We start from the raw sequence: 26,331 nt of genomic DNA, 5'->3' as shown, positions 1-26,331 counted from the left end.
TTCATACTAATATTTTAGAGGGATATAATATTTCAACATAGATTGATACTGCAGTGGAGAAAAGCCTCCAGCAACATCTTTTCATCACCACGCATACTTAAAACCCAATCACAGTATGCAACGGAAGTGTCACCCACTCTCTATGTGTCCCTTCTATACTGCACAGGTACGTCTACACATCCTGGCTTTTTGGTATATGCAGTGTCTTTTATCCGAGTTATGTCTGTTTTGTTTTGTTTTGTTTTGTTTTGTTTGCTTGGGTGTAGAAAGGAAACATTGGGCACTAGGACATGTATTGTGGCTAAGACAACAGCAGACACTTGGCTGCAGTTTGGAGTTTGGAGTTTTTCATGCAGTGAAAAAATAACTTGACACCAGTGATTTAACATATTTATTTGAAGCAAAATTATAGTTAATCAGTGATCTGCATTCTTGGTTCATGGTACGTTAATTGCGTAGATGTTCTGTTGGATTGGTCAATTCCTGTTCTGGCAAAGCCACTGGTTATAGAGAGATGTCGGTTTTCTGGTGGCCAAACATGTGATTTGCCCCACCACCACATCTTGTGCTTCTTTATGTTAACTTTGTCACTCTTTTAGAAAATGCCTGTTAGATCTTGACACCCATAATTGACATAGCTAGTGGTCACTCTGTGATGTCTATGCCTTCTGACAAAATGACAATACTTGTTTTGTTTGTTTTGTTTTAATTTGGATAAAACAGATCAGTCATTAAGAGCAAGCTCATGACTTGAAGCTGGCTGGTTTGAATCCTAGAGCAGCTGAAAAATAACTGAAGGGAGAAAGAGACTGACTCTTTAACTCTCTGCACAATTACCAGTGATAAATCCTTGACTAGAGCAATTAACACCAGTTGTTCCAGTGGAGCTGCTCTGTGTTGAACAGTCAGAACGATGGTTCTTGTGGGCAACTCCCAGGTGTGAACATGTGTAATTGGATAAATGTGAAGCACGGCATTGCTCAAAATGCTAAGTCAACAATAAGGGCGATAAATGAAGGACAAGATTAAAAGTGGTGGTGAAAAACAGCCATTAATTAGCTTGTTAATTCATGTTTAGCAAATACAGTGCTGTAGAAGTGAAATTAGTTTCACATTTGAAGTCCATCAGATAATCCTATGGGGGAACCCGCACTTCAAATGACTGTCTCTGTTTCTCTTCCTCACTCACTCTCATCTCAAAGTAAACCTAAAGCAGCCATCAAACAGATGAATCACAAAACACAGACACATTCTGTCTCAGCCTATCCTCCTCTGACTCATTGTCTCTCTCTCTCTCTCTCTCTCTCTCTCTCTCACTCACACACACACACACACACACACACACACACACACACACACACACACACGGAGAAAACCAATGCCAAGGAGTGATGGATGAGGAAAGCGGTTATGTGGGTGTGGCTGAAATGGAACTAATGACAGAAAGACAAGCAACTGAGAAAACAAGAAAACATGTGGGAGATGAGACAGCAACAGAGATTAGGAGATACAAAGAAATAAAGATGAGGAGAGGCAGAGATGAATAGAAACAGTCAGACAGACAGAAAGAAATTAATGACAGCCAGTGTCACCAAGTTCAGCCAGTTCATTTCAAATAGATAAAAATAATCCTATTCATGTTCATGGTTAACAATTTTAAATGAAGTGCTAAGTCCTGAATTAAGTCTTGGCCCCCACACACTGCCTGTACTTCATAAGCCATCCATTTAGAAAACACAAGCACAAAAGCAAATAATAAAAAGAGTCCAAAACTCAAAGTAAATGCTTGTGTCATGGGCGTGCAAATGCACTTCAGTGTAGTCATTACTCACCTAACAAAACTATGCATAATGCCAGTCAGGAAGGCAGCAAGTTCTACCAACATCTGCAACTAAAATAAAAAAAGCGTATCTCTATTCTCATTCACTTAGACCTCTATATACTGGTATACCTCCAGTATACCAGTATATACACATCAATACAGCTCACTTCACAGCAATACATTCAGCTATTCTGCTGTGGTTGCTACATTTTTATTATTTAGGCAGTGTAACTCAAACTCACAAATATTGCCAATACAGTCATGTGAATTTAATGTAATGTAAGTTCTGGTTTAGCAGAGCAGCATGAAAATTAATTTCTCAATTTTAGAAATGTAAAAGTTATATCTAAATAAATTCATGTCTAAAAGACGTCTCTGGAGCTTTGTTAACATTTTGCATGCAGTGCCGTAATAAAATTCAAATTTAGATTCACACTGTTTCATTTCCACTGTCAACACATTTAATTATTCTACAAACATGTACTGTAAGAGATGATGCCGCTCAAAAAGCCCTGTATGGAAAGTCAACTGGTTAAAAAAGTGATTATTTAAGGGCAACTTCTGTCAAGTAAAAAACAACTTAAAAACAGAAGATTAGTAAGAAGAAATAGTAATATTAGGGTATTTTTTTATCTCAAGATATATATTTGATAAACATGCTAACACAATTTAGAAGAACAATTAAATAAGGAGATGAAGTACAGCTTAATTTAAAAGGATAATGATTAATTCAGGTATGATGTGACACCTGAAAAGCCCTTGATGGTATGGATGTCTGATGTAGTGGGGCTTTGGGGGTGTGGGCTGTCCCAAAAGTTTTGCAGCCAGCCTGGAGAAAACTTATTAAATTAATTCATATCTACCCACAAACACAGCCGTACATACACACATACAGTCTGTGATTCAGGCTTTAATTACCTCTCACAGGAACATCAGATGGCAAACAGTTCTTAAACAGCCAGCTGGGAGACAGAAAGAAAGACTGAGAAAGGGATATGGGAATATAAACAATAGCAAGAAAGAAAGAAGGAAAGAAAGAACCTAGAGAAAGAGAAATGAAATGGGTACAAATCTAGCCAATAAGATGATCAAAGAACGAGGGACAAGTCAAAATGAGGGAAAGCCTGTGGCTTGAGTGAGGATGAGTACATAAATGAAAAGGAATATAAAAGTTGCAACAGTGGACAAACTGAGGGAGAAGAAAAAAGCTGTATGTAGGGCAGGAGAGTGAGGAGGGAAGAAAGGAGGTGCATATGGAGGGATCCTCCTCTCCTCCAGCAATGAGCAGGGAATGAACAGCTGCCCGGCAGAGGAGAGGGGAGAAAATGTATAACGACGCAAAGAGAGAGGCAGTGAGCTGTTAAGTGTGTTACTCAGGACGAGCAAGAAAAACAGAGATATTTTTAATGCGCTTATTTCAATTACACCAACCTGTGAAAAAATACTGATGAATCATGTTCTCAGAAAACACATTACAGCCGGCGTATGTGTTTCTTTCTGGGCTTTAACGTAACATTTTAAACTAAGCAGAAGGGCAATGAGATAGTCTAAGGTGAAAGTAAGCAGAAAGCATGAGATCAGACGGTAGAACCACAGGCTCAGTCTGGTGCCCCGCAGAGCAATACTTACAACATAATCCTTCAGTGGTCTATCGATATGTATATGTCAGATTTAGAGTCATTAATTCGAAGGAAGGGCGAACAGGAACGGTTTGGGTTTTTTTGTTTTTTTAAAGAGGAGGGCCAGAGTTCAACCCCTCCTGCTAGACTTAGATCTCCAGCTGAATCCTTATCAGCTATTACTACATCTGATCCTGACCTCTGAGAGAAAAGAGAAACAGAAAACCAGATGGTACATTTTTAAGACCGTTAGCTCAGCTTTATAAATCCTGCCTCTCGGTATTCACTAGCATAACTTTGTGTTATTATAAAACTAATATTACCAAGTAGAAGCTTTTAAAAAGTTGGAATTTTAAGCCACGTATAGCTTGGATAAATTATTATATTTGGAGGTTTGTGGCAAACGTGGGTGCACCAATAAAATTCATTCTGACTTATGCCAATCACCTACGTTTTTTTCCTGGATGGATGTTTCTTCTTTTCATTCATGCATGTTTAGAGTAATGGAAGAGACGTATGCCGACAGATAGAAGAGGTGCACAAAGTGAGAGAGAGGTGGTGATGTCTCCACAGCTGCAGACAGAGAAGAATTGTGAAAGGATGGAGAGGAGAAAGGTAGAACAGTGGAGTGATAGAGAGGTGGAGGTGGGAGTCCTTATCAGAAAAAAGCAGACGCCTTTATCTCCCCGCCCTCCAGACACACACACAGAGAGAGAGAGAGAGAGAGAGAGAGAGAGAGAGAGAGAGAGAGAGAGAGAGAGAGAGAGAGAGAGAGAGAGAGAGAGAGAGAGAGAGAGAGAGAGAGAGAGAGAGAGAGAGAGACACATGGACACATAACTACACACCCAAAGGTACAAACACAAGCAAACAGGCATTGCCCTGTCAACAGACAACTCTATTCACATAAACATACGCTAAATGCTGACTCCATCCAGTACTATCCGTTTCTCACGGCAACCTCCCCCACGACTGAACAAAAACACACACATTTAACAACAAACACACAACTCCTACAGGTGAGCGACAGGCGCCATTTACACACGGACAGCCGTGCCCGCCTCCCCTCCAGCTGCCACGACGATGAATGCCATTAGCATCCAATAAAATGTCAGTGGGCCATGCCCAAGTAACTCATCACACACACATACATGTGCATACACACACAGACACACAGTCAGAAATGTCAGAGGCCCATGCCCAGTAATGTATCTGATGGAGAGAAAAGGCAAATGTCAGCTGTTCCTCAAAATGGCAGCCAGCAGCTGTGTGGGCTATAAGGCTGTGGCTGTGGACTGATGCTGCCAGACATACGGGCAGCATATCAGTTTGAGTTGGTGTATGTGTAGCGTCGCATATCTACTTCAATGAATTGCCTCCATGTTAAACTGAGCACAGAGGGAACCAAATATTATGAGGCTTGTGGCATAAAAATCTTGCGTATTGAAATATTAGGCAAATTATTTCACATGAGCAAAAGCTTGCATGACACAAGTGGTTAATGATGGCATATATTATCCTCTTTGTTAGAACAAAGTGAAACAGAATAATGACACTTGTGAGAAGAGGAAGAAATATGAAAAGTTAGTATACCACCCTGCTTCATGCTCTTGAGGCCCTGACTTCATAACTAACTGATCAGTGCAGTAACAGCCCACTCAACAGTTCAGTAATGCAGACATCAGGGGACATAGAGATGGCATAGCAAGTAAGTAAATTCACCATGCAACACACGAGGCAGACTTTACATATTCATATATGTATACACAGCAAAGACATAAACATGCTGTTTATATTTTATAAATGATACTACTATCTAGTTTGGTTATGCTGAGCAGCTGTCTAAAGACATTTTTATGAAAGTATTTGACCTTGAAGAAGAGGCCAGAGGTCCAAAGGTACACGATATTTAGGATGGACATATATTATTTCTTAAATATTAACAAATAGCTCTATATAGCATTATTATCGTGCTGACCTACAGATCACTCTATAACCTTAGAGAGCTCAGAGGTTAAATGTGACATGATATTTTAAACATTTATGTGGTACTTGCTTTGTGTTGACCATGCACACCACACCTGTAAGAATCATAGTTTTGAAGTCATAATATTTTTTGTCAGTTTTCAACCAATAAATTATTGAGCTGCCTTTGAAGACCTTGGTGGATGTAAGCCAAATTTTTAATGGACCGTTAACATCAGCCCACAAAGTTTTATCAAAATCTATTAAAAACTTTTCGAGCTGTCATTTTTATACAAAGACTCACACACACACACACACACACACACACACACACACACACACACACACACACACACACACACACACACACACACACACACACACACACACGGCACCAAAAACATAACCTCAATGGTAAAGGTTAGTCTGACTTCCCAATCAAATTTTGCTGTATTAAAAGACAACAATCACGTCTTCTCTTAATTGCAATAACATGATCAAAATTTCTTGCTTGCAATGGGGATGGTTAGGTGTTCCTTTATTGTACACAAAATCTTCATCATCTGTCTCTTTACAGTGCACTTTTTCCCATCTATTACCACCAGTTTTGATGAGTTCCTCTTTTGACAGCACCCTTAAGGGGTCACCACAGTAGATCATCTGCCTCCATCTCAGCCCATCTCTGTCACACCAACCCTCTGCATGTCCACCTTCACTGCATGCACAAATCTTCTCTGTGGACTTCTTTTTTCATCCTGATTCGCAGCTCCATATTTAGCATCCTTTGTCCAATTTATCCACTATCCCACCTGTGCTCATATCCAAACCATCTCAGCTTTTCCTTTGTAACGTTGTCTTTAAAACGCTCAACATGAGCTGTCCCTCTGATGTACTCATTTCTACTCTTGTGCATCCTGCCCATATCAGCTGGTTTTCTCCCTTTACCAGTCAGAATCCCTAGATTTAAGTTCCTACTCTCACCCCCCAAACTCCTGCCTTTCGCTCCCTCTCCTTACCTTCTAACATGCCTTCCCCTTTTCCTTTATCTTCAGCCAACACTATCACAGTTTCCAACAGCACACTGTTAGCCAACAGCACTGGAAGCGGCCATTGTTAACCCGGGACCTGACCGATCCAGTATGGAAATTACTTTCTTTATAATCAGCGTGTTTATATTCGGCCAAGATTTTACACATGCCCTTCCTGAAACAACACTCTCTATTTATCCAGGCTTGTGACCGGCAATAGGAGTACACTGGCTTAAACTTTCCCAGAATAAAATAAAACAAACTATCTTGACACAGATTCTGCAGTTCGTGCCATCTAAGAGTCATTCAAAAATGTTGGCTGTCAGCTGGGGGTTGTTGGTTTCTACTAATATTTCCTTATTAGTGGAAAACAATGTCTCACAGAGACTGTCAGCAGCTGGCCCTTCTTCATATTGTAACAGATTCAACAGGTCAGTAAGGGTTTCAAACAAAGAATAAATGATAAAATAATAAAAAGTGATACATGTTCTTTCTTATCCAACGTGTTTTCATCCCTGCCGTTCTCTTGCACTCTGCTGGCATTGGACACAAGCACACGGTGTCCTCTGTGGCTTGGCACGTTGGCCATGGCAATATTAGATGTCAACAGTTAATATTTGTGCTTGAAAGAGAGGTAAACTCTGCATAAGATGAGAGGAGGGTAACTCTGGCATAAATTATTTCTTATTTTTATTTGATTTTATTTTAGGAGACAGCAGCTCTTGTCCATTTTTGAGAGCTCTGGACATTTCACTGTGTTCTGCTTTTTTCACTTCTTTTGTGTAAATTTTTTATTCATTTTTTCCATTTGCTGTTTGCTTTTAAGCACCAAAATACTAACTTAAGTTTAAAAACACGTTATTTTGTGAAGATTTACATATCCTATCTGTGCATATTTGTGCTATAAAGTAGGCAGTGAATTTAAATGAGACAGACTGTAGTACTTGAGATACCATCAGAATGAGAACGACTTAGCTTTACTTGGCTAAATATGGCCTAATGTTTCACTGAGCAGGTATTTAAAAGGTTTTTCCCCAAACCACAAATTTCAAATATTGTGTAAACTGTGTAACTTCTCCCTACTGGTATTTTAAACCATTTTCATCTGAAAGTAATGTAAACATGTAAACAACAAATGCCATATACCTAATAACAGCATTACTTATATGGCATATAACAAACATATGGCAAGTGGTTTTGCCTTTTGTAATGTGCAGCCTTTGCGAATATTGTTTTTATATTTGCCATTACCCTCCACTTCTCTGATTACTGTCCACTAATGACTATCTAGTTACCAGATTATTCACTGCAGCAACAAAGCTAAAAAGTGAGAAAAGTTGAATCGTCTTTTGGACAGTGCTTAAACACAGTAGGAGTTCAGCAGCACTGTAGTAAAAATTGGAACACCGACAATTGCTTTGTATGCAATCAGTCACAGTCACTATTTGAAAACTGCATTTACGCACAATTTGAAAATAAATGATGTTGTTGATGGGGCTGGAATCCAAAGAGGAGCTTCATTATAAATGAACTCCTCATGAGTCCCCAAAAACTCCACAGCCATCTGTCAACAGAGGGGGGAAAACTTTTCTCCCATTCATCAGCCACACGAACGGATGGATAGAGGGATGAAAGTTGTGTGATCCCTGGCCAAGCCTTTCTCCATCCGCCCTCCAACCCCCTATGCAGAAATCTCAGCAGCAGCCACTGGCAACGTTCGCCCAAGGTCAGAAGGACAAAGTCAGGGGTAGAGGAGAGGAAGAGAGAGCCAGAGAACGCGTGTATCTGTGTCTGCTGGTTGGAGGGAGTGTGTGCTTTGTGTGCAATGGGCAGTGTGTTCATGCCAGTGTGTTTGTGTTAAGGCATAAGGGGTTTAAGATAAGGTATAAAGGTGCGTTCATGTGACTGTGTTTTTGTGGGTACAAAGCACATGGGGACATGTAATAACTTCTACAAGTCCTGTAGCTTGGTGTGTGTGTGTGTTTGTATGTGTGTGAGAGAGAGAGAGAGAGAGAGAGAGAGAGAGAGAGAGAGAGAGAGAGAGAGAGAGAGAGAGAGAGAGAGAGAGAGAGAGAGAGAGAGAGAGGAATAAAGATGGCTGCTGACTGTGCCACAACTCAGCAGGCTGGGCAACATGACGATAAGTAATCGCCTCTGAACCACTGCACTAATGAGCAAATGCACAAGTACACACACATACACACAAATGGGCAGAAATTCACACCAACCATACTATCTCACGCACCATGGTCGTCACTGTTTATACCTGTTGGAACAGACTAAACTATTTCACAAAAACGGCCTCAAATATATCTTGTATCAGATGACATGAACACACTCTCAGTTAACTTCCATACACAGAAGCAGATGGCCACACTCATGGAACATTATACAGTGTGTCTAATCCACAGCAGTCTTGTGTGCATTGGCTTTAGCGAGTGATCCATCAGGAACCCTGCTGCCATGCAGAGGTCAAACCCATCAACCCCAGAGACCGCTGCCAGGACAATGCGCACTTCAGCCAAGAACCAATCACAACAAGTCCTGCATGCCTCAAAGCACAACATAGATCAACCCAATACAGGACAGGATGGAGTCTGAACTAAGTTTCAGTCCAAGCTTATGTAATACAGTGCTGCATAATGTGTGAAATTTATGTAAAGTTGTTCGGCCATTTATTATTTGGTCACCTAGAACCACACAACTACTCTTTTGGGAATTTGAGTAAGCTATTAACCACAAGCGATCTTTGTATAAACAGTTCATTACTTGAGATAGCAATAAATTGGCAGTATAGAAAACAGACTTATTTATTTTCTCCTAACTTCTGCCCTCTCCCAAGCTGCCGTTCACTCCTTAACAATTCCCCCACTGTTTTCCAAAATGGCTTCCCCCAACATATCCTCGATTGTACATTGAACGTGTTTGTTATGTAATCCCTGTGACCTCCGTATCCTCTCACCTTTTCTCCCACCACTCTTCCCTCCCTCTTCTTTTTCTCCTCAGTGCCTTTGGGTAAACATTTGTCAGTGTAACACAAGTGTCTCAGGTAAAGATATGCAGATTAACTTTAACTCGTTTGCATAACGAGCTCTTATTTGCCAGTCTAATTACGGTGGTATGCCGAGGCTGTCCCAGAGCTGCCCTCAGGTTTCATTAGTGGGGTTCGTTAAGAGGTTTGTTAACGGGCAGTGCTAATCGCTTCCTCCCTCTTGAGCAAATAGTGGAGTCTGAAAGTCCTGAAAAGACTCCCACTAAGCACACAGCAATGTTGGTTTAAAAGAGACACCGACACACATACACACAGCTTTGAAAAGCAAACACACTCACAAACACACAACTTCCTTCCAAACATGCTGCGCACACATCCACACATATATTTGCTCAGTAGTCAAGAGACCAAAGAGCTGGTCAATGTATTGAAGACATTTCCTTTACACACAGGAAGTTTACTCAGGGTAAAACCACTCACACACTGTCTATGGGGACTTGGGATTCAAATAAGGTAATCCATGCTTTTAAAAGAGCAAACAATAGACACACACATACACACACAGAGAGAGAAGCTCCCACAAGGTCAACAAGGCCTTTGAATATATTAAAGAAACTCCTAACAGCCAAACAACCAAAAGCCACACTGTTATTTCCAAATAAAGAAAGAAGACATAAAGCCCACCAGTAGAGTAGAGAATGAATGATCAGACATTTCGAATGGCATCCATTTAGGTAAAAAAAAAAATTGAAAAGAAATCAAAGCTGGTAACAATTACTTTGGATAGCCCTCAATAGAAACGTATTAAATGATTTTGCTCAAACTCAACTGTGTTTCAGGGAGAGGGGCCAGAGTGGCATTCCAACCCATCGTTTCATGAAGAATTCAAAGAAAATTGTGCCTGTTGACACTTTCTATAATTGTACCCCTATATTAGAATACACACAAAAAAGCAAGTCCAACTACAGAAATGACTGAGCAAGACAGTTACATAAAAAATTATTTATTGCGTCTCCTTCATATTATCTCATTATCTCATTTATGCCTGAAAATTCGACCACAATGCCTGAAAATTAGTTATGTACACCACTAACTTACAAGATTAAATACACTTAGAAGGAAAAATAATGCTACCCAGACTTAATTTTTATCAGTACTATGAAAACCCGTTGTTAATTAACGCAAGCCTGAAGAGAAAAAGGGTGGACATTGAAGTTCTCCCTTTAATTTAGTCACTGTCACTTTCTTGAAGTCCAGTGCATAATTTATCCAAACAAATAGAAAAGGCTGAATGCTAAAAGACTGGCAGAAAAACCCGTATTAAAGTTAAAAGTTTAACAAGCAACAAGCAGTAGAAAGAAATTTCAGAACTTTAACAACATAAGGAATTTAAAACAACGAGGAAACTGAAATTCATGTGAGGTTGAAACAATAGGAAAATAAAAAAGGTCAGATTGGTGGTTTATAATTCTCTCCAGAAAGCCTGAACAAGACATTTTCTAGGACTGTGTAGTATTCACTAAGTATAGTCTCTTTTAGTGAGTCACTGTCTGTAATCACTAAGCTGTCACTGTGATCTTCAACAGATGCGGCTTTAATTGTTCATTTCTTAAGCGCAGCCTGATGCCAAATCTCACTGAGATGTCAGTGTTCTGGTCTAAGTAATTTTCATGCAGCAATTTTTTAGCAAAACCACTGCCATTTGTTTGCATCTTGATTAGCATGTAGGCTGCTCTGTCAATCATAGCTAATGCACAAGTAACTGTAATCTTTTACTTCAGTAAGAAATTGTTAAATTAAGACAGAGTTCAGCTAATGTTCTAAAAAGAACAGGTACATACGAAATACAAAGCTGGAGTCTCATTTGGGTAACTTTTACTTTATGAGCTTTTTTATTCAATTACTCTGTGTAGTCTTGCCACTACTCCATCTCTGAATCCCTCTCCCTAGCCTCTTAGTAGGCCTTAGGGATTGATGCCCAAAGTCCTTACAACGTCTCTCTTTGACAGGCAGAGTGCAGCCGAGTTGATCATGTTAAACATTATGCAGATGGAGTCCTGAAGCCACTGGGAGTTTTGTAAATAGTGAAAATCTCCACAGTAAAGCTGGCCTACAGGCTAAGAGAAACACTGAATGAAATATTAAATATCTTGCTGTCCCTCGCACTCAAACCACAGCTTTTTCTTCAACAAACACATCTTCTATCCCTTTGTTTTCCAGGTATGTTCATCTCCTTGTTTCTTTAACCTCTGCTCCATCTGTTTTCCCCCTTTTCTGTGACCCATAATTTGTTTGTTATTTCAACTTCAACTTACAATCCTCCTTCTTTCTCCACTTATTTACTGCTTTTCTGTTCTTCTCACCTCATCTAACTCCAATCTTACTCTCTTCCCCCCTAAAACTCTTATTTCACACTGCTAGATTTTCATCCTCTTTTCATTTCTCTCTCACTCACTCTCTTCATCTCTGCGTCCTATTTTTTCACAGCGCCCAGATCGTGGCCTGGCCCGGCCTTTTAATGTCCCCCTTTACTTCTCTCTCCCTCCCTTTTTCTCAGACTGTAGCTAATCCCATCAAGTGTTTGCAGCCCCCCTGAGCCACACATTCTAACTCTACGTACAATAACAAATAAAGAAATAAACACCTGTGAACACAAACTTATTAAAAAATGTTTGTGCAATCACACACAGGCTGTAAGGAGCTGTCCAAAAGCTATCAGCACAAACAGACAAGCACGCACATAATCACTTACATTGACATTTCATTTGAATGTCTAATTTTATATTTTACTCACTTTGTGCCTCATGCTCTTTTTAGCTCCGATGATGACCTACAGTAAAAGGGGAAATTCTTTATAACAAAAGAATACAAATTTGATTGTCCTTGATTAGTGACAACCTTGAATCTCCTTGATTAGTCCCCTGGTGTGAAAATTTGGTAAGAAGAACACTTTCAACTGTGGTGAACAACTAATTATAGAGAGACATTTCAAGTAAGTCTGTTATCTATCAGTTTAACGAGCACATTTCCCCACCCGATACAGCTGAGACGTTGACATGCCAGCTACAGGCCCACGAGCTGGTGAGGCAGCCTTATGGCATTTGCCATTCCGCATAAAGTGCTATTTACCATTTTATGTGGAGGATGTAAAGGAACAATTCACAGTCATGCAGGAAGAGAGACTGGATAGGCACAGGAGGACAATGTACCTATCAGACATAACTTTCAAAAACATCTATTTAGTGGATTCCCATTAAAAGGTCAAAACAACTCTGTCCCATCGGGGTGTGGACACTGGGTTTCCAGGGATCTCTTGTGGTTTCTAGAACTGGGATGTGTTCAGCAAACAATTTGGGGTTTAGGGGGTTATGCTGTCCTTTTTTTGGCAATTTTTTCAAGTGAGATCTGGAGAGTTTGGAAGTGAAAGTCTTCGTCTCTTTGTTCTATTATTAAAGATTTTTTAATGGAACATTATCCTAATGTGGGAAACTGATACTGTCGAAGACTGCTGTTGCCACTGGAGGGAGCTTGGTTTGCAACAACGAGGGCTGGTGATACATGTCAAATAACATGTCTGTGAATCACCAGGTTTTCATGAAGAACATTGCTATGCATTTAACAAGATGATTAATGTTATTTAGTTCATCTGTCAGTGACTATGATGTAGCTGATTCAGGTGTTGAACATTCACACAGTCTCCAAACATTTAAGGATTACGAGGATGTTGTTGCCAACTGGTGCTCTATATCCTAGATGAATTGAGCTAAACACCAGCTAATGGATATGATCCATCTAATCACGGTTTCACAACTATAATTTTCATGCCTTTAATTAAAATTGCAACTTCAAATCACTGCTGTTTAGAATACTTTGGATTACCAGTCACCTCTTGGTCGACTGTCTGGATGTGGAGCTTAAAGAGTAAAATGGAATCCAAACGTATTAGCCCAGTTCATATGTTTAAGCTCATTGAATTACCCCTTTAAGCACAAAACAACACACTCTCTCAATCTCTGTCAAACCTGCAGCACTGTTCTTGGTTTCATACACAAACACACAGCTGAAGATGGCGCTTTTTGGTCTTTTAGTCTCCCCAAGGACAAGAGTAAAACAACAGACAGGCTAATTGATTTCTGTGCCCTCTCTAAAGTGATTGTCATGCTCCACTAGCACAATGCACTTGCTTTCTCACTTTCTAGGGTTTTTTTTTCCCCACCACATGCAGTTTCAGGTTCAAAATCAATTTGGCTTGGATGAAAGTTTTCAATTTCATTAGCTTTATCAAATAGAGCACTGTTAACAAGCGGCAGTAATAGAAAATCATTTAGGCCGAGCAGCTCACACACTCTCAAAGGACTGGTTAAGAGGTACTCAAAAAGGGAGATATAGAACTGGAGAGGGAGGGAGAAAGGGAACAGGAGAAAAAAAGGGTGACACTAGGGAAAATATTGACAGGAGACAGCGCGAGAAAAAAAAGTGCAAAAGTGTGAAAAAGAAGGTGGGACAAAAAGGTGCAGAAAAGGGGAGATGATGTCTAAAACTCAGAAGCAAAAGATGATGTGATGGAGTGAGAAAGATAAGAAATAGAGAACAGTAATGACGGAAAATGCAGTGGAAGAGAGTAAGTAAAAAAGATGAATGTGACAAAGGCAGGAGAAATCTAAGACGGCTGCAGCAAAAGATAGAAAGAAACCAAAAGATAAAATGTTAGAGTGATTGATGACCTTATGGAAATGTTTAAATGAGCAAAAATTGCACTTTAAAGCCTGCGAAGAAACAGAATGCAAAGATGAAAAAGAGCAAGGAAGTCAGGGAAATTTGTCTCTTCCCCTCATGTAAGTATTGCCCCATTAAACTCCTATTATTGCTCCTCAGATGTTTGTCAGAAAATTAATGCTGTGATGAAAGAACATAAATAAACGATTAGCCATCAAAAGACTCGGGCCTGTAACAGACCACCAGCTAAATACTACCACTTCAGTGAAGGAAAAAGCGATAGGAAATCAATCACTAGAATAAGTAATACAGCAGAGGACTGCAGAGGCGAAGCAGAAATCTGACAAACTGAGAGGAGACTACGAAAGAATGATGGATTTACAGACTGGATGTTGGAAGGAAAGTAAAAGAGAAAAACAAAAATTATTGTACTGCTTCTTGCCTGCCTTATGAAAAAAGTTATTTCTAGAAAAACGTTATTGCTCCCTAAGGTAAATGTTGTTTTAGTAGTGGCACGGTGCTGCAAAAGTGCTGCAAAGAAAAACTACATACAGCTTTCTGATTGAAAACAGAAACATAGAAGGAATGCAAACATAAAAAACACAGTTAAGGTGTTAATTTCAACACTTTTTCATTTCAGTTTGCCTTCTAAAGTAGTAGCATGAAGGAGCTTTTAACACAGTATGAAATTTGAAATTAGTAAACATTATAACATAGTCAATAAAATGTCTATCAAATCCAGCCTGTTAATTACTTAAACAATGCTTCATTCAAAAACATGCAGTAAAATAAACTGATAAGCAATCCAGATTATTGACTTGCAATGTCATTTACCGTTTGCAAATGCTCCCAGAGAACTCACAGAGACGGTATTGCAAACGGTAAAGCAAAGGCTCTGATGGCACATGATTTATAATGTAATCTGTCTCTTTGTGTTTCTCTACCTTTTCTTTTCATGAGATCTCAGCAATCCAATCTACGTCACACTTTGGGGGTGCTTTACGAGGGAACCAAGGAATTCTAGCATTGGTTAAAACTTTTTTCTGTTACACTTTCACAACAGTTAGACAGCCAGCTTTTTAACAGGCAAGACAGGCAACAGACGAAGGCCATTAGAGCACTCCCAAGGGTTGAAAAACTTTACTTCGGAGCAATGGCTCAAAATGTGGCAACCACAGCAACCGCAACCCCCTCCCGCTTAAACGACCAATGGATGATCTGCAATGATATCTCAGTGAGAAACCTCTCTGGAGGAGCTCCCTCGGTATCAGCCCACTGAAGTTTATGTTATCTTTAGCAGCGATCAGACATCCTGCTATTTATGTTACTAATATAGGGATTATGTCAAAGCAAGCAACTAATTCAAGTCATGTTTTCATTTAATTATTAAGCAGTGATCAGCTAGCATTAGCTACACTTCTTAGGCGCATTTGTGGAGTAGATTTTTACAAAGAAGCACACACACACAGGACAAACTCTGCACGCCACACATCTGAATCATTGCAGTTAAAAGAACCTAGAATGCCAGTGTACTTCAAGACATACCCAATTTTTCATATCGTGATTGTATTCTACGAGCTGCAGTCAGCGTCACGGAGAAATGAAAGGCTACCTGTTCGGCTGCTCGTATTTATCATACTTTAGCACTTAATTTCCTTCAAAGCCCCAAACACGCATACAGCACATACCAATAAATTACATTCAATCAAAATTCAATGAGAGAAATGAGAGCTAATGTTAATCCATTGTTAGATTGCTCTGAGTCATTGTGTCATGGGGATAATGATCAGCCAGCTTCTCTTATGTGCACATTTTCACACTCAGAGTGTGCAGCTAATCAGCCAAGTGAAGCTAATGCAGGGGGAAATGTGTTGCTGATTAGTTCAACCTTAAACCCCAAGACATGACTTCCAGACCTACACTAGTTGTCGCACACATACACACAAACAGACATGCACGCAGGAATGCACACACAAAATTAGTCCAGCTATTCATGCTAATCTGAGGGAAAATGACTTGCTCATTAGCAAGACCCTTAAACCTCTCGACAGGCCTTTGAAACCCATGCCGTCTCATGGTCACAGAGCATACACAGAAATGCAGGCTCACCAAGCACACACTGGCCTCTGCAGAGGAAGTTGGACTATTCAAAACTACTTAGGCTCATTAACTGACTTTCAATAAGTGTTGGAGTGGATTCTATTAATAGCAAAAATGTAAACAGAGCAGAATTTACCAATGACGATACAAAGTCCAGAGCTGAATTTACAGAGCGGATGCTTAAAATTTGTGCCAAATAAAATCAATTACATAAGTCCTCAAGATTTGGTGAATGGGTGATGATCTGTATTCTATCAGTACAAAAAATCAGTAGAAAAAAAAACACGTAATGTGTTTTCATTAAACAAATCCTAAATTTTTATTCCTTCTCCAGTTCAATTTAGCAGTATTACTTTCAGCGTTTACCTTCTAAATGTATACACACACACACAGACACATCTCAGAGGCCAGATTTAAGAGGTCTGGTTCTGATCTTTCCTTTTTTTTCAACTTTCTGAGGGGACAATCAGTAAGTTGTGCAAAGGATTTTAACTTCTCACTCTCTTTTCATTTCCCACACAGCTATTTCCATCAGTGTTTCCTTTGAAATGGTCTGCTGTTTTGTATGAGTCATCACACTGACTGGTTACGCTAGAAAAGAACTACTTTTGATGAAGTGTTTCCCAGCCACATCGGAAGCTAAATGTATTTTAGCTGATTCAAACAGCCACACTGAGGCCAAGAGTGACTTGACGTGCCGTCACATACTAGCAGTATCATTTACGTATAGGAAAAACAGGTGGAACACCTGCATTAGTTGTTTTGCTGTTGATAAAACAGAAATAGATGCATAAAGAAGAAAAGTTCACCACTATGAACAGAGCTGAGCAAGCACGGTTCACAGAGGGAAGCAGAAAGGGCAAGCTGCACAGTCTCCAAAGCAGCCGCCCCGAGTGAAGGATTTCCAGTCTTTTGTAGTGGCAGGTGAGCACGTTCACAGGATTCCCAGGCAGCCAATCGCCTATGTGGGTTGAGACAGTGCCATCTGCATGGACAGGGGCTGGCACAAGTCTCCCGCTAGCCAGTCGTCGGAGAGTCCTGGCACTCTTGGACTTGCTTGGAGGGAAAAGGGCGGTCTCACTCCCTCCGAGGCCCAGGGCCATAACACTTTGTTTCAACCATTTTTTAATTATAGGACCTTAATGAATGTAAGCCTCAACTTTATTTATACAGCACTAATTCACAACAACAACCACCTCCAGTTGATGTTTTATTGTCGGACAGAGATAATGCAATATTACAGAAAAAAAACCAACAATGTAAAACCCAACGATCTGAATATCCTCTATGAGCAAACACTTGGCTACAATGGAAAGGACAAACTCCCTTTTAACAAGCAGAAACCTCCAGTAGAACCAGGGTCAGGGAGGGACAGCCATGTGCCACAATTAGTTGGGGGATTAGAGTAAAGAGGAGAAAACACAACACACACTGTGGAAGAGAGTAAATGAAAGTTAACATGCAGTGGTGGTATATAATTACATGAGGATTTTAAAAAAGGAAGTAAAAGTAAGAACAAGTTCAGTGCATCATGGTGTTCCCCGCCAGCCTTATCCAACAGAGGCATAACAAAAGGATGTTCCAGAGTCACACAATTCCTCTCTAACTATACACTTTATCAAAAACAACATTCTCAAGCATAATCTTAAAAGCAGAGTGTGTGTCTGTCTCCCAAAGTTGAACTGAAAGCACTGATCTTGAGTGAATTCAAGCAGGTTTGAAGCAAGGGTTTTGTGAAATACAATCAGCAAATCTCTGGCATTACATGAATTTACCTATCATTCACATTAAAATAGACAAGCTACAAAAAAGATACATATACTAGCAACGAGATTGCACTATACTCTTTCTAACATTAATGCATGAAACTACAAACTAAGAGGCTGTAAATTTAATTATAAATGTACATTGATTCAAAGAACTGAAATAACATGCTCTAAGAATTTCCTTCTAAGCTATGACACTAATTAGTCTTAGTAATTTCATCGTTCTCTCTGCAACCTACCAAAGTATGACATCTCTGACACATACAGTACACAAATATTAATGTGAAGAGAGATGATGCTTGTCATGGTCCGGGTGTGTGCTAGTGTGTCTCCCTCCGAGCCGGCATCTCCACCCCTGGGAGGGGCCTCTGTGTTCTGCTGATTGCTCGCACCTGTGGGTAATGCAGCTGGGGACTCATAAGGCCAGCGCACTCAACCTCTCTTCGCCAGATTCTCAGCTAACCCTAGTTAGTGCAGGCCACCACTGTGATTTCGCACACTTCTTGAAAACTACCTTGTCTCATCATGTGTTTTCTTTCATAGCCACGCACCAAGTTGCCAGACACAAATCTCCACCCGACTCACCTGCCTGCCTCCCTGCCTCAACGCCAGGTATTTCGGACCACTTACCCCTTCATGCCACTACAGACCACCCACAGCAAGTACGCAGTACTAAGGAAAATTCAGAACGACTAGCTTGCCCGTATTTCTCCCGAACCATATCTGAACGTCTGTACTCTATTTACAGTGACTCTGACCCTTGACCCGGACCCAGTTTGACTCCCCTCCAGCCCAATCCCCGGAACTGTTGTTTCCACTGACCAACGACCAGATTGCTTACTTAGCCCAGGCTGCTTAAAACCCCTTTGGTTTAATTGTGGCATTTAGCACTTGTTAAACTCACATTCCAGTTTCCTGATTGTGAACACTTACTGAGAAAATAAACGTTGTCACTGAAACTACTTATGTGCTGTTCGGCGCCCAGCATTTGAGTCCTTTCCCTTTTGAGGCGGCCTCGGCCGTGACAGTGCTTTGAGTTACACTGAGGAAGAAATTGTATTTAAGGTATTTTCTAGTGCTGATCTTGGCAGCGATACTCTATTTGTAATAAGACATTCTGTTGGATCTGTGTACAGTAGAGAGAAACTCTAATGACTCCTTTTTGGATATAAAAATGTTTTGTGATGTTTTTTCACATTATTCTTCATATATTGTGTTCTCAAACCCTTTGACCACTTGTATCTCTGAGAAATCAGTCTGTTCTTCTGGTCCTATTAAACAGTTCTCCCAAATTTGAAGTTCAAGAGAACCGGACAGGTAGACAGATCTCCCTGTCTGTCACTTTCTTCGCTGAAGAGAGATGATGCTCTCGAACTCCAACAAATGAAAGATTTTTGTGAAAGGCATAAAGATGAAAACAGGAAAACAAAACAAACCTACACACTTCAGTAACATTCTAGGCTTTGGATAATTAACAAAATATTAATGAATGGTGATAAAATCAGGTTCAAAAAGGAAAAGAAAAATAAGCTTAAAGGGCATCAAGTATTCAAATATTCTTAAGCTTTTCGCTTTTGTTTCATGCTGGAAACATGACAAGACGAATAACACTTGAACCTGCCAGCTGGCAGAAGTCTGTCTATTTTTTGTGTGGTGCTGAATATTGTTGGCCCAATATATTGTAAGAAATATTCACAACTAATAGAAGGTGAAAATAAAATGTAGATATTAGTGACACGTCTTTGCTGACAACTCAAGGAACAAAACAGTGAATTAATAAAATCTTCACCCGGTATGTCTGAAGTTTCAGCAGCTTCACAAACTGGCATTTGATTAATGTTCAGCCCTACAATCTTTTCTGCTAGTGCAAAAAATATATATATATTAAATCCTATGCGTTGTTATATTGACTGATTCTGTACTTTCCGAATGACAGGCAAGTGAACGACACCAGCAGCCCTGTAGTGATTCAGTAAATCTGTAGCATGCAAGACACCTCCAAAAAAACAAAGTTAAACTCATGAATGCTGAGAAAAAGGAGGCAGTCAGTGGAGAGTGTCTCGTGTCCACTCCATCGAATACACCCCTTTTTTTTGTTTTTCAGTGTCTGTGTGACCTTCTCTGTGCTCTCTCTCTCTCTCTGTGTGCTCTACCCTCTCACTTTCACCACGACAAAAAGGCTATATGAGCATGTGCATATGTGTATGACAGAGAGGCAAAGTGAAAAAGGCTCAAACTGAAGTGGCATGATTTTCTAACAATGTGGCGTTTAGAAGTAGCACTCACATCTCACGCTTTCTTTCCCTTCCACATATCCCCTTTTGCTTTCATGAGTAAATGTTAGAAGTTCACATTTCCTATCTCTGAAATGCCCCTTCTCTGATTTACAATCTTCTCTGTTGCTTGTTTTTCACAGAATAAGCAGCCTCTGTGTGCGGGTGTGTTTGAATGTGCTGTATATGCGTGACAGTGGCTCTGTGTGCACAGCAAAGAGTGATGCGAGTGCGTGCCTGAATGATTCAGTCGGTGAATGAAACCAACAATGAGACACAAAGAACCCAGGGAGTGAAGGCGGCATATAGAAAGGCCAAGGTGAGAAGTCCCGTGACTGTTTTTTTTATATGCAAGTGAGGTCTTTACACTGACTGCACACCAAACCATGCAGACTCTGAGTCACTATGGGGACCTCAGTGTTGGTGTCTTCTGTGACAGACTGGTCCATTCTGTTTCAATGGTTTAAGGTGTAGTTTAGCTTGTGGTTAGGTTGGGGTTAGAATTAAGGCAGTAGGGAATGCTGGGGAATTAGAGTTCCCATAGGGATAGTAAAACAAATGTGTTTGTGCATGTAGGTGTGTGTATGTGTCAGTGATTTTATGTCAGTAATTATTGATGCTCCGTATTCCATGAGTAATGGTGCGTAGTGCTGACACTCTGCTACAGGTTAACGGTGTAGCGCGAAACACGCTCAAGCACATGGGGTGAAACACACTGGGCAAAACACACACATGTACACACACATATATATACTGAACAGTGCACCCCCCCCCACCCCACCCCTCCCATCTTTGACAAATAAAGTACAATCTGCCACATAGCTATTCCAGCGACTAGTGCTGGAAAGGAGCAGTTCGCTGTCATTAATGTCTGTGAAACTGTGGAGCGAGACTGATGAGATTTCCTGATTTACACTTTTTAAATGGCCCCAGTCTGGCAATTGGAAACAAGCATATTCCTTCAATACGCATCAAGAGTATAACCCAGGGCAAAGACCAACTAAAATATTTATATTTATTAAATTCTTTTTATTTTTATTGGTGTGGGGCTGTTACAAACTCGGTGTAATAATAATTGTGCATTTGTATGATACATTACATCTGCAGTAAACTTATTTTAGTACAAATATCAGTCAGTAAGGAATAGACGACAAAACCAAATTATAAGGATTTTTTTTAAAGGAGTTTTTGATTTGACATCCCAAACTCATGAACGGTGCATAGGAAGAGTAATTTCTGTTATTTCATAGGAAAGTGGTACTGGAAGTGGATTTTTTTTCTCAGCTCATCTGTCATAGCTGTTTCAGTTTTACGACAAACGGTTACGACAAACCATAAACTAATTCAGTGAAACTGCATCAGTCGCTTTTGCAGCTAAATTTTTTTAAAAACTTTCAAACTAAGTACCAAAAAAGAAAATATCAGCCATATCTCACTGCATGAGAGGGTGTACGGCTTCTAAACCACCCACCCATGACCTCCTGCTAAGATTACAGACCTGAGACATTACCCCCAGTGACTTTTCAGCCTCTGAATCTTCCAGAACAAACTGTTTGCCTCTGAACTGGCACTTGTCAGATCCTTGGTGTTTGAACAAGCCTACAATGTCATCCTAGAGATGACCTGGATGATGAAATACCACAATGATGTAATTACAGTGAAACTGAGTGACATGAAAATAGAAATGCCAGTCATAAGGGTGACACAAACGGTGATATATTGGAAGATCGGGGTACAATAAATATCCCTAATTAGGAGGTGATGTGACATGTAATACTTAGAACAAAACAGAAAACTATCTCACATCTGAACAAAATGTCTTTCAAAGTTGTTAATTCTGGGACTGAAGTGAGGAGGTGGAAAATTGTGAAGTATTACAGATCGCAGCTACTGTATGACAGACAGCGGCATACACACAAATGCAGATGACTGAGGGCCTATGTGACTAATGGAGGGCACAGACATACACCTACTGTAAATGCGAGCATAGGCTGACACAGCCAATGTAGCAACAAATGAACAGGGAACACTTGCACCAAGGAACCACTTTGACTGTGTACTGAAACGGCAGAATGCACTGGCAGAAAGAGATAGAGTGAAGGCAAGGTTAATCTTTTGCTTTTTAAACAGCCTTAGGTGTGTTATTATTACACGATTAGAGCCAGATTTCCCCATGTGCCCAATGAAAACTGTTTAACCACAGCCGAGCTGCAGCGGACCTTAACCTGTACAGAGAGAGTGAGAGAGAAAGGGAGAGAGGGGGGAGCAATACTGACGACCATCCAAACCAGAAAAGCTGTCAAAGAGCAATGTGTACAGACAAAAGTCACAGACCGTCCATGTCCCTACACTATTTTGCGTTTCATTCCACTAAGAGAAGAAGTGAGAATGTTACAGGAGAAGAGGGGAGAAATATTTTAGATAATTTCAGTGTTTGGTTACTCAGCCGTTTTGCGGGACACAGCTGTTTTCCGGCGCGTCGACCCTTCTCGCCATCTCCAGTCCGTGCGCCTTGCGCCGCGAGCACAACGACCACCGTGCTCGGGAGCGCACAACGCAGTCACTGTTAACTGCTAAGTGAGCCGTGAGTGATCGGAGCTGATTAAAACACACAGATACGACCGCGCGCACAAACACAGAAGACACTCATAGGAAACGTGATACTAATGCCGATGATTTGTCATTTGTCTTTAAAACGGAGGCGTAAAATCGCGCCCACGCTTTAAATGCAAAATATTCTAAAGCCTCGTTCCGATTGTGCTTCTTGCTTTTTTCCCTCCTCTGAGTCAGGTGGTGTTACCTGAGCTAAATTAATAATATCTCAGCTCTATTTTACAAGTGCTCTTGAGCACGAGAGTGAAAATCCTTTGCGCACTTCGGGCGCTGTGAATAAGAACCCCCCGATGTGGATTCAGTTGATCTTATAAGACCAGTTAAACTGGAGTGTCGTGGTTTTTACGAGTCAGGTCAGATTTATAAAAAGGGGCTTTTAAGTTCTGCAAATAAGTCAGTTATTCACTTAACTGGATAATGGAGATATTAACCGCTCTCTTGTTTCTTAATGTGTCCAATTCCCGACAAAGACAGAATCTTATTATAGCTTCTTTTAACTTCAATTAACATAGGCGAGTAAGGCAATTACTAGTCGTTTTCTCTGTTCGTCGACACTTGAGTACATTTTAAAAGAAGAAAAAGGGTTGATTTTCTTTCCGTTTGAGGGACGTCGTGTCATTAAAAATCCTTTAGATCTTTTTTTCTTTTTTCAAACAAGGGACAACCTCTAGAGCTTGTTTGAAGTGTGCAGCAGAAAATGTTTGCAAACAGTCAGTGCTGATCCCGCCCCCCACTATAGAAAAGCAAGTATAGTTTTGTCCAGGAAACACTCAGGTCTTTCCTCTCAGAGAACTCAAACTGGCACATGAGCAAGTCAGCAACTAGCCAGGGTTCGCGTGTCTCAGGTGGCACCAGTTAGAATGCATCTGTCATTTGAGCTTGGACTCAATTACTTATTATTCTACACACATGAGGGGATACATGAGGCGTCAAGGTGAATACTGGCTATTCGGTTGTTATTTAGGAGACGAGAAATTGCCTTTTCTGGGAATTTCTAGGCAAGTATCGTGATGTTGGTATAACCCCCTGTCGTTGGTTACCATCTCAGTAAAAAAGCAAAAATGGTGTGAATTACTTTAACTTGGTCCAGTGTGACACTTCTAAGACACTTAAGTTATTATTTATTAACATTGTTTCCTTGCAGGATAGCAAGCTGGGTAACTAAGTTTTGTGTTTGGTTTCTCTTCACCTCACTGTTATAGTTCAATTTCTAACCGTCTTCGGGGTATCTACTCGCCCTAGGAAACATTTTAACAAAAAGAGTTCATATAAATACAATTATAATGTATGCCTTTGTTGTAAGTACTACAAAAGTTATCAGTTTTGCCTATAATGTCGCATTTCTAAGATGACACCACAAATGAAATATCTAGATAAATAATAGCGAGCGGGAAATTCCGTTTTCCAGTCCAGAACAATGAAATAACAGTAAGTAAAGCTGGCAACAAGTTTTTGTTCGCACTTCCATTTCTTACCTTTCCACAGCAGAAGAAGAAGCAGCGTCTTCCAGAGGCGACACCCCAACGGCGCGCCTCCCTTTCTCCCGATCGTCTCCATCCCTCCAGTCGATAAAAAAAACCCCACGACTGTTCGCAATAAGGATTCAAAGGGCAATGTTTTAATTTCTATATTTCTTTCTCCTTTTGTTCCCACAGAAAGATTACTATCGCATTGGTGCCATCAATCTCATTTTCACCAAACTGCGCTCCCGCTGTGCTTGACCTAAGACACCGAGCAGATGAGATTTGGAGTAAACTATAAATCCTTCTTCAGTCAGTAATAAAGAGGAACCCCCCAATGGGCAATTCCGGTGCAAGCTGGCTTCTTTTTTAATCCGCCTCCCCCTAAAAAACTCTCTCTCCTTCAAGCCAGAACCGATGAATGAATGAAATTCCCCGTAGTGAGCTTTTTTCCACCAGTGCGCTTCTCTGCCTTATTTATCCATACGGGACGGTTAAAGCTGACGGTTAAAGCGCTGTTCTCTTTGCCTTTGTCGCAGTTTTCTTTCTTGCAAAGTTTTTAAAAAATTACCAGAGGGTCACACGAAGTCCCGAAAAAAAAGTGCACTTCACAGTGGACTTTGAAACAGTAAAAAGCAAAGACAACTCTGTCATTTAGGGCTCGCTTAATAAATTAAAATCCAAATTTTGCTCGCTCGGCAGCAGCTCCGTCACTCTCCTTTCTTTTCCCTCTCTACCTTTCCTCCGACTATCGTCCTCTTGCTGTAAGTGTTGTCTTGTGTGTGCGCGTCTGGGTTCAACTTAAGAGTCTGTGTACACTCGTCCGTGGGATGGAGTGAGGAGAGGACAGAAGAGGAGGTCTGAAGCTTCCACCAGCCGGCAGAGGTAGGAGGAGGAAGAGGAGGAGAAGGGGGGCTAATAGCGACTGGGGCAGAGGAGGGTGAGGGATAAGGGCGGGATTTGGAGATTTGAATGACAGTAAAGTAACCAATCGAGTGTATAGAACTTTATTTAGATTTTTTCTTTTTTTTTCCGAATTGTTTTATAAGATGCATTAATATGTTTTTTCCTTACTTTCTTAATACTGGGTCATTGTGGTAAAGAAACAAATACCCACACTGCAACAACAGGAACTCTTTAAGAGGATAGATTTTGCTGCTCTTACAATAATAATGAAAACACGGGAAAATTAGCTGCAGGTGATCTACAATAACACATCAGTGCGGAGGAAACAGGTTAAGGATATATCCAAGAATAATGGAGCTTCTGGTGTTAACGAGATTAAGAAAAAAAAGTTTACAATATGAATATGTCCTATAAGAAGAGGTCTATTTCTCCGCGTTGTTTGTGTGTATTGGTCTCAGCGAATTGCGTGCACAAAGTCTCTCCCTGCATTATTCATACAAAGACACACGCTACACCTGTTCTCTCCGTAATCGATAGAAGACAACTTCGCACGAGCACCCACCTATACGCACGCACGCGCGCACCAACCACTTTAACTGGCAGCTTGCACAACTGCTGAATGTGATCCATCAAGCACCTTGTGATAAAACTCATTCACTTTATATTGATAGGGTGTGTGTGTGTGTGTGTGTGTGTGTGTGTGTGTGTGTGTGTGTGTGTGTGTGTGTGTGTGTGTGTGTGTGTGTGTGTGTGTGTGTGTGAGAGAGAGAGTGAGACAGAGGGATGAACAAGTGAGAAGAGAAAGAACATTAGGCTCTTCTTTGAGTCCGAGATGATATTTCATATGGCAGCATCCCTGGTTCCCTTTGTCAGCTAAACGTGTAAAAGCTAAAGAGATGACATTGTGACTTATTGAATTGCAAATCAGTCAGGGAGAGGATGGGAGGATTTCCGGAGACGGAGATAGTCCTACGTGAGCCTTACTGCCTCTCTGCCTGTCTATCTGCTTGTCTGTCCAGCGACACGGCAATACGCTAAGGAGGAGCGACAGCCCCCCCTAGTGTCGCATTTAAA

General features: G+C 40.6%; 1 protein-coding gene across 1 annotated transcript in view; it reads right to left on the bottom strand.

Moving 5' to 3' along the window:
• The window catches only part of LOC308403984 (transmembrane protein 132C), a 310,199-nt gene extending 285,061 nt beyond the window's left edge, over positions 1–25,138 (bottom strand). Inside the window, exon 1 of the mRNA XM_080893797.1 lies at positions 24,367–25,138. Coding sequence (XP_080749923.1) covers positions 24,367–24,448 — 82 coding nt within the window. The 5' untranslated portion in view covers positions 24,449–25,138. The remainder of the gene's footprint in view (positions 1–24,366) is intronic.
• Between the last annotated feature and the right edge of the window lie 1,193 nt (positions 25,139–26,331).

Source organism: Rhamphochromis sp. 'chilingali' (assembly GCF_963969265.1).
Source record: "Rhamphochromis sp. 'chilingali' genome assembly, chromosome: 10".
NCBI classification, from domain to species: domain Eukaryota; kingdom Metazoa; phylum Chordata; class Actinopteri; order Cichliformes; family Cichlidae; genus Rhamphochromis; species Rhamphochromis sp. 'chilingali'.
The sequence above is the reverse complement of the archived record's forward strand: the minus strand, read 5'-3'. Positions and strand labels throughout refer to the sequence as shown.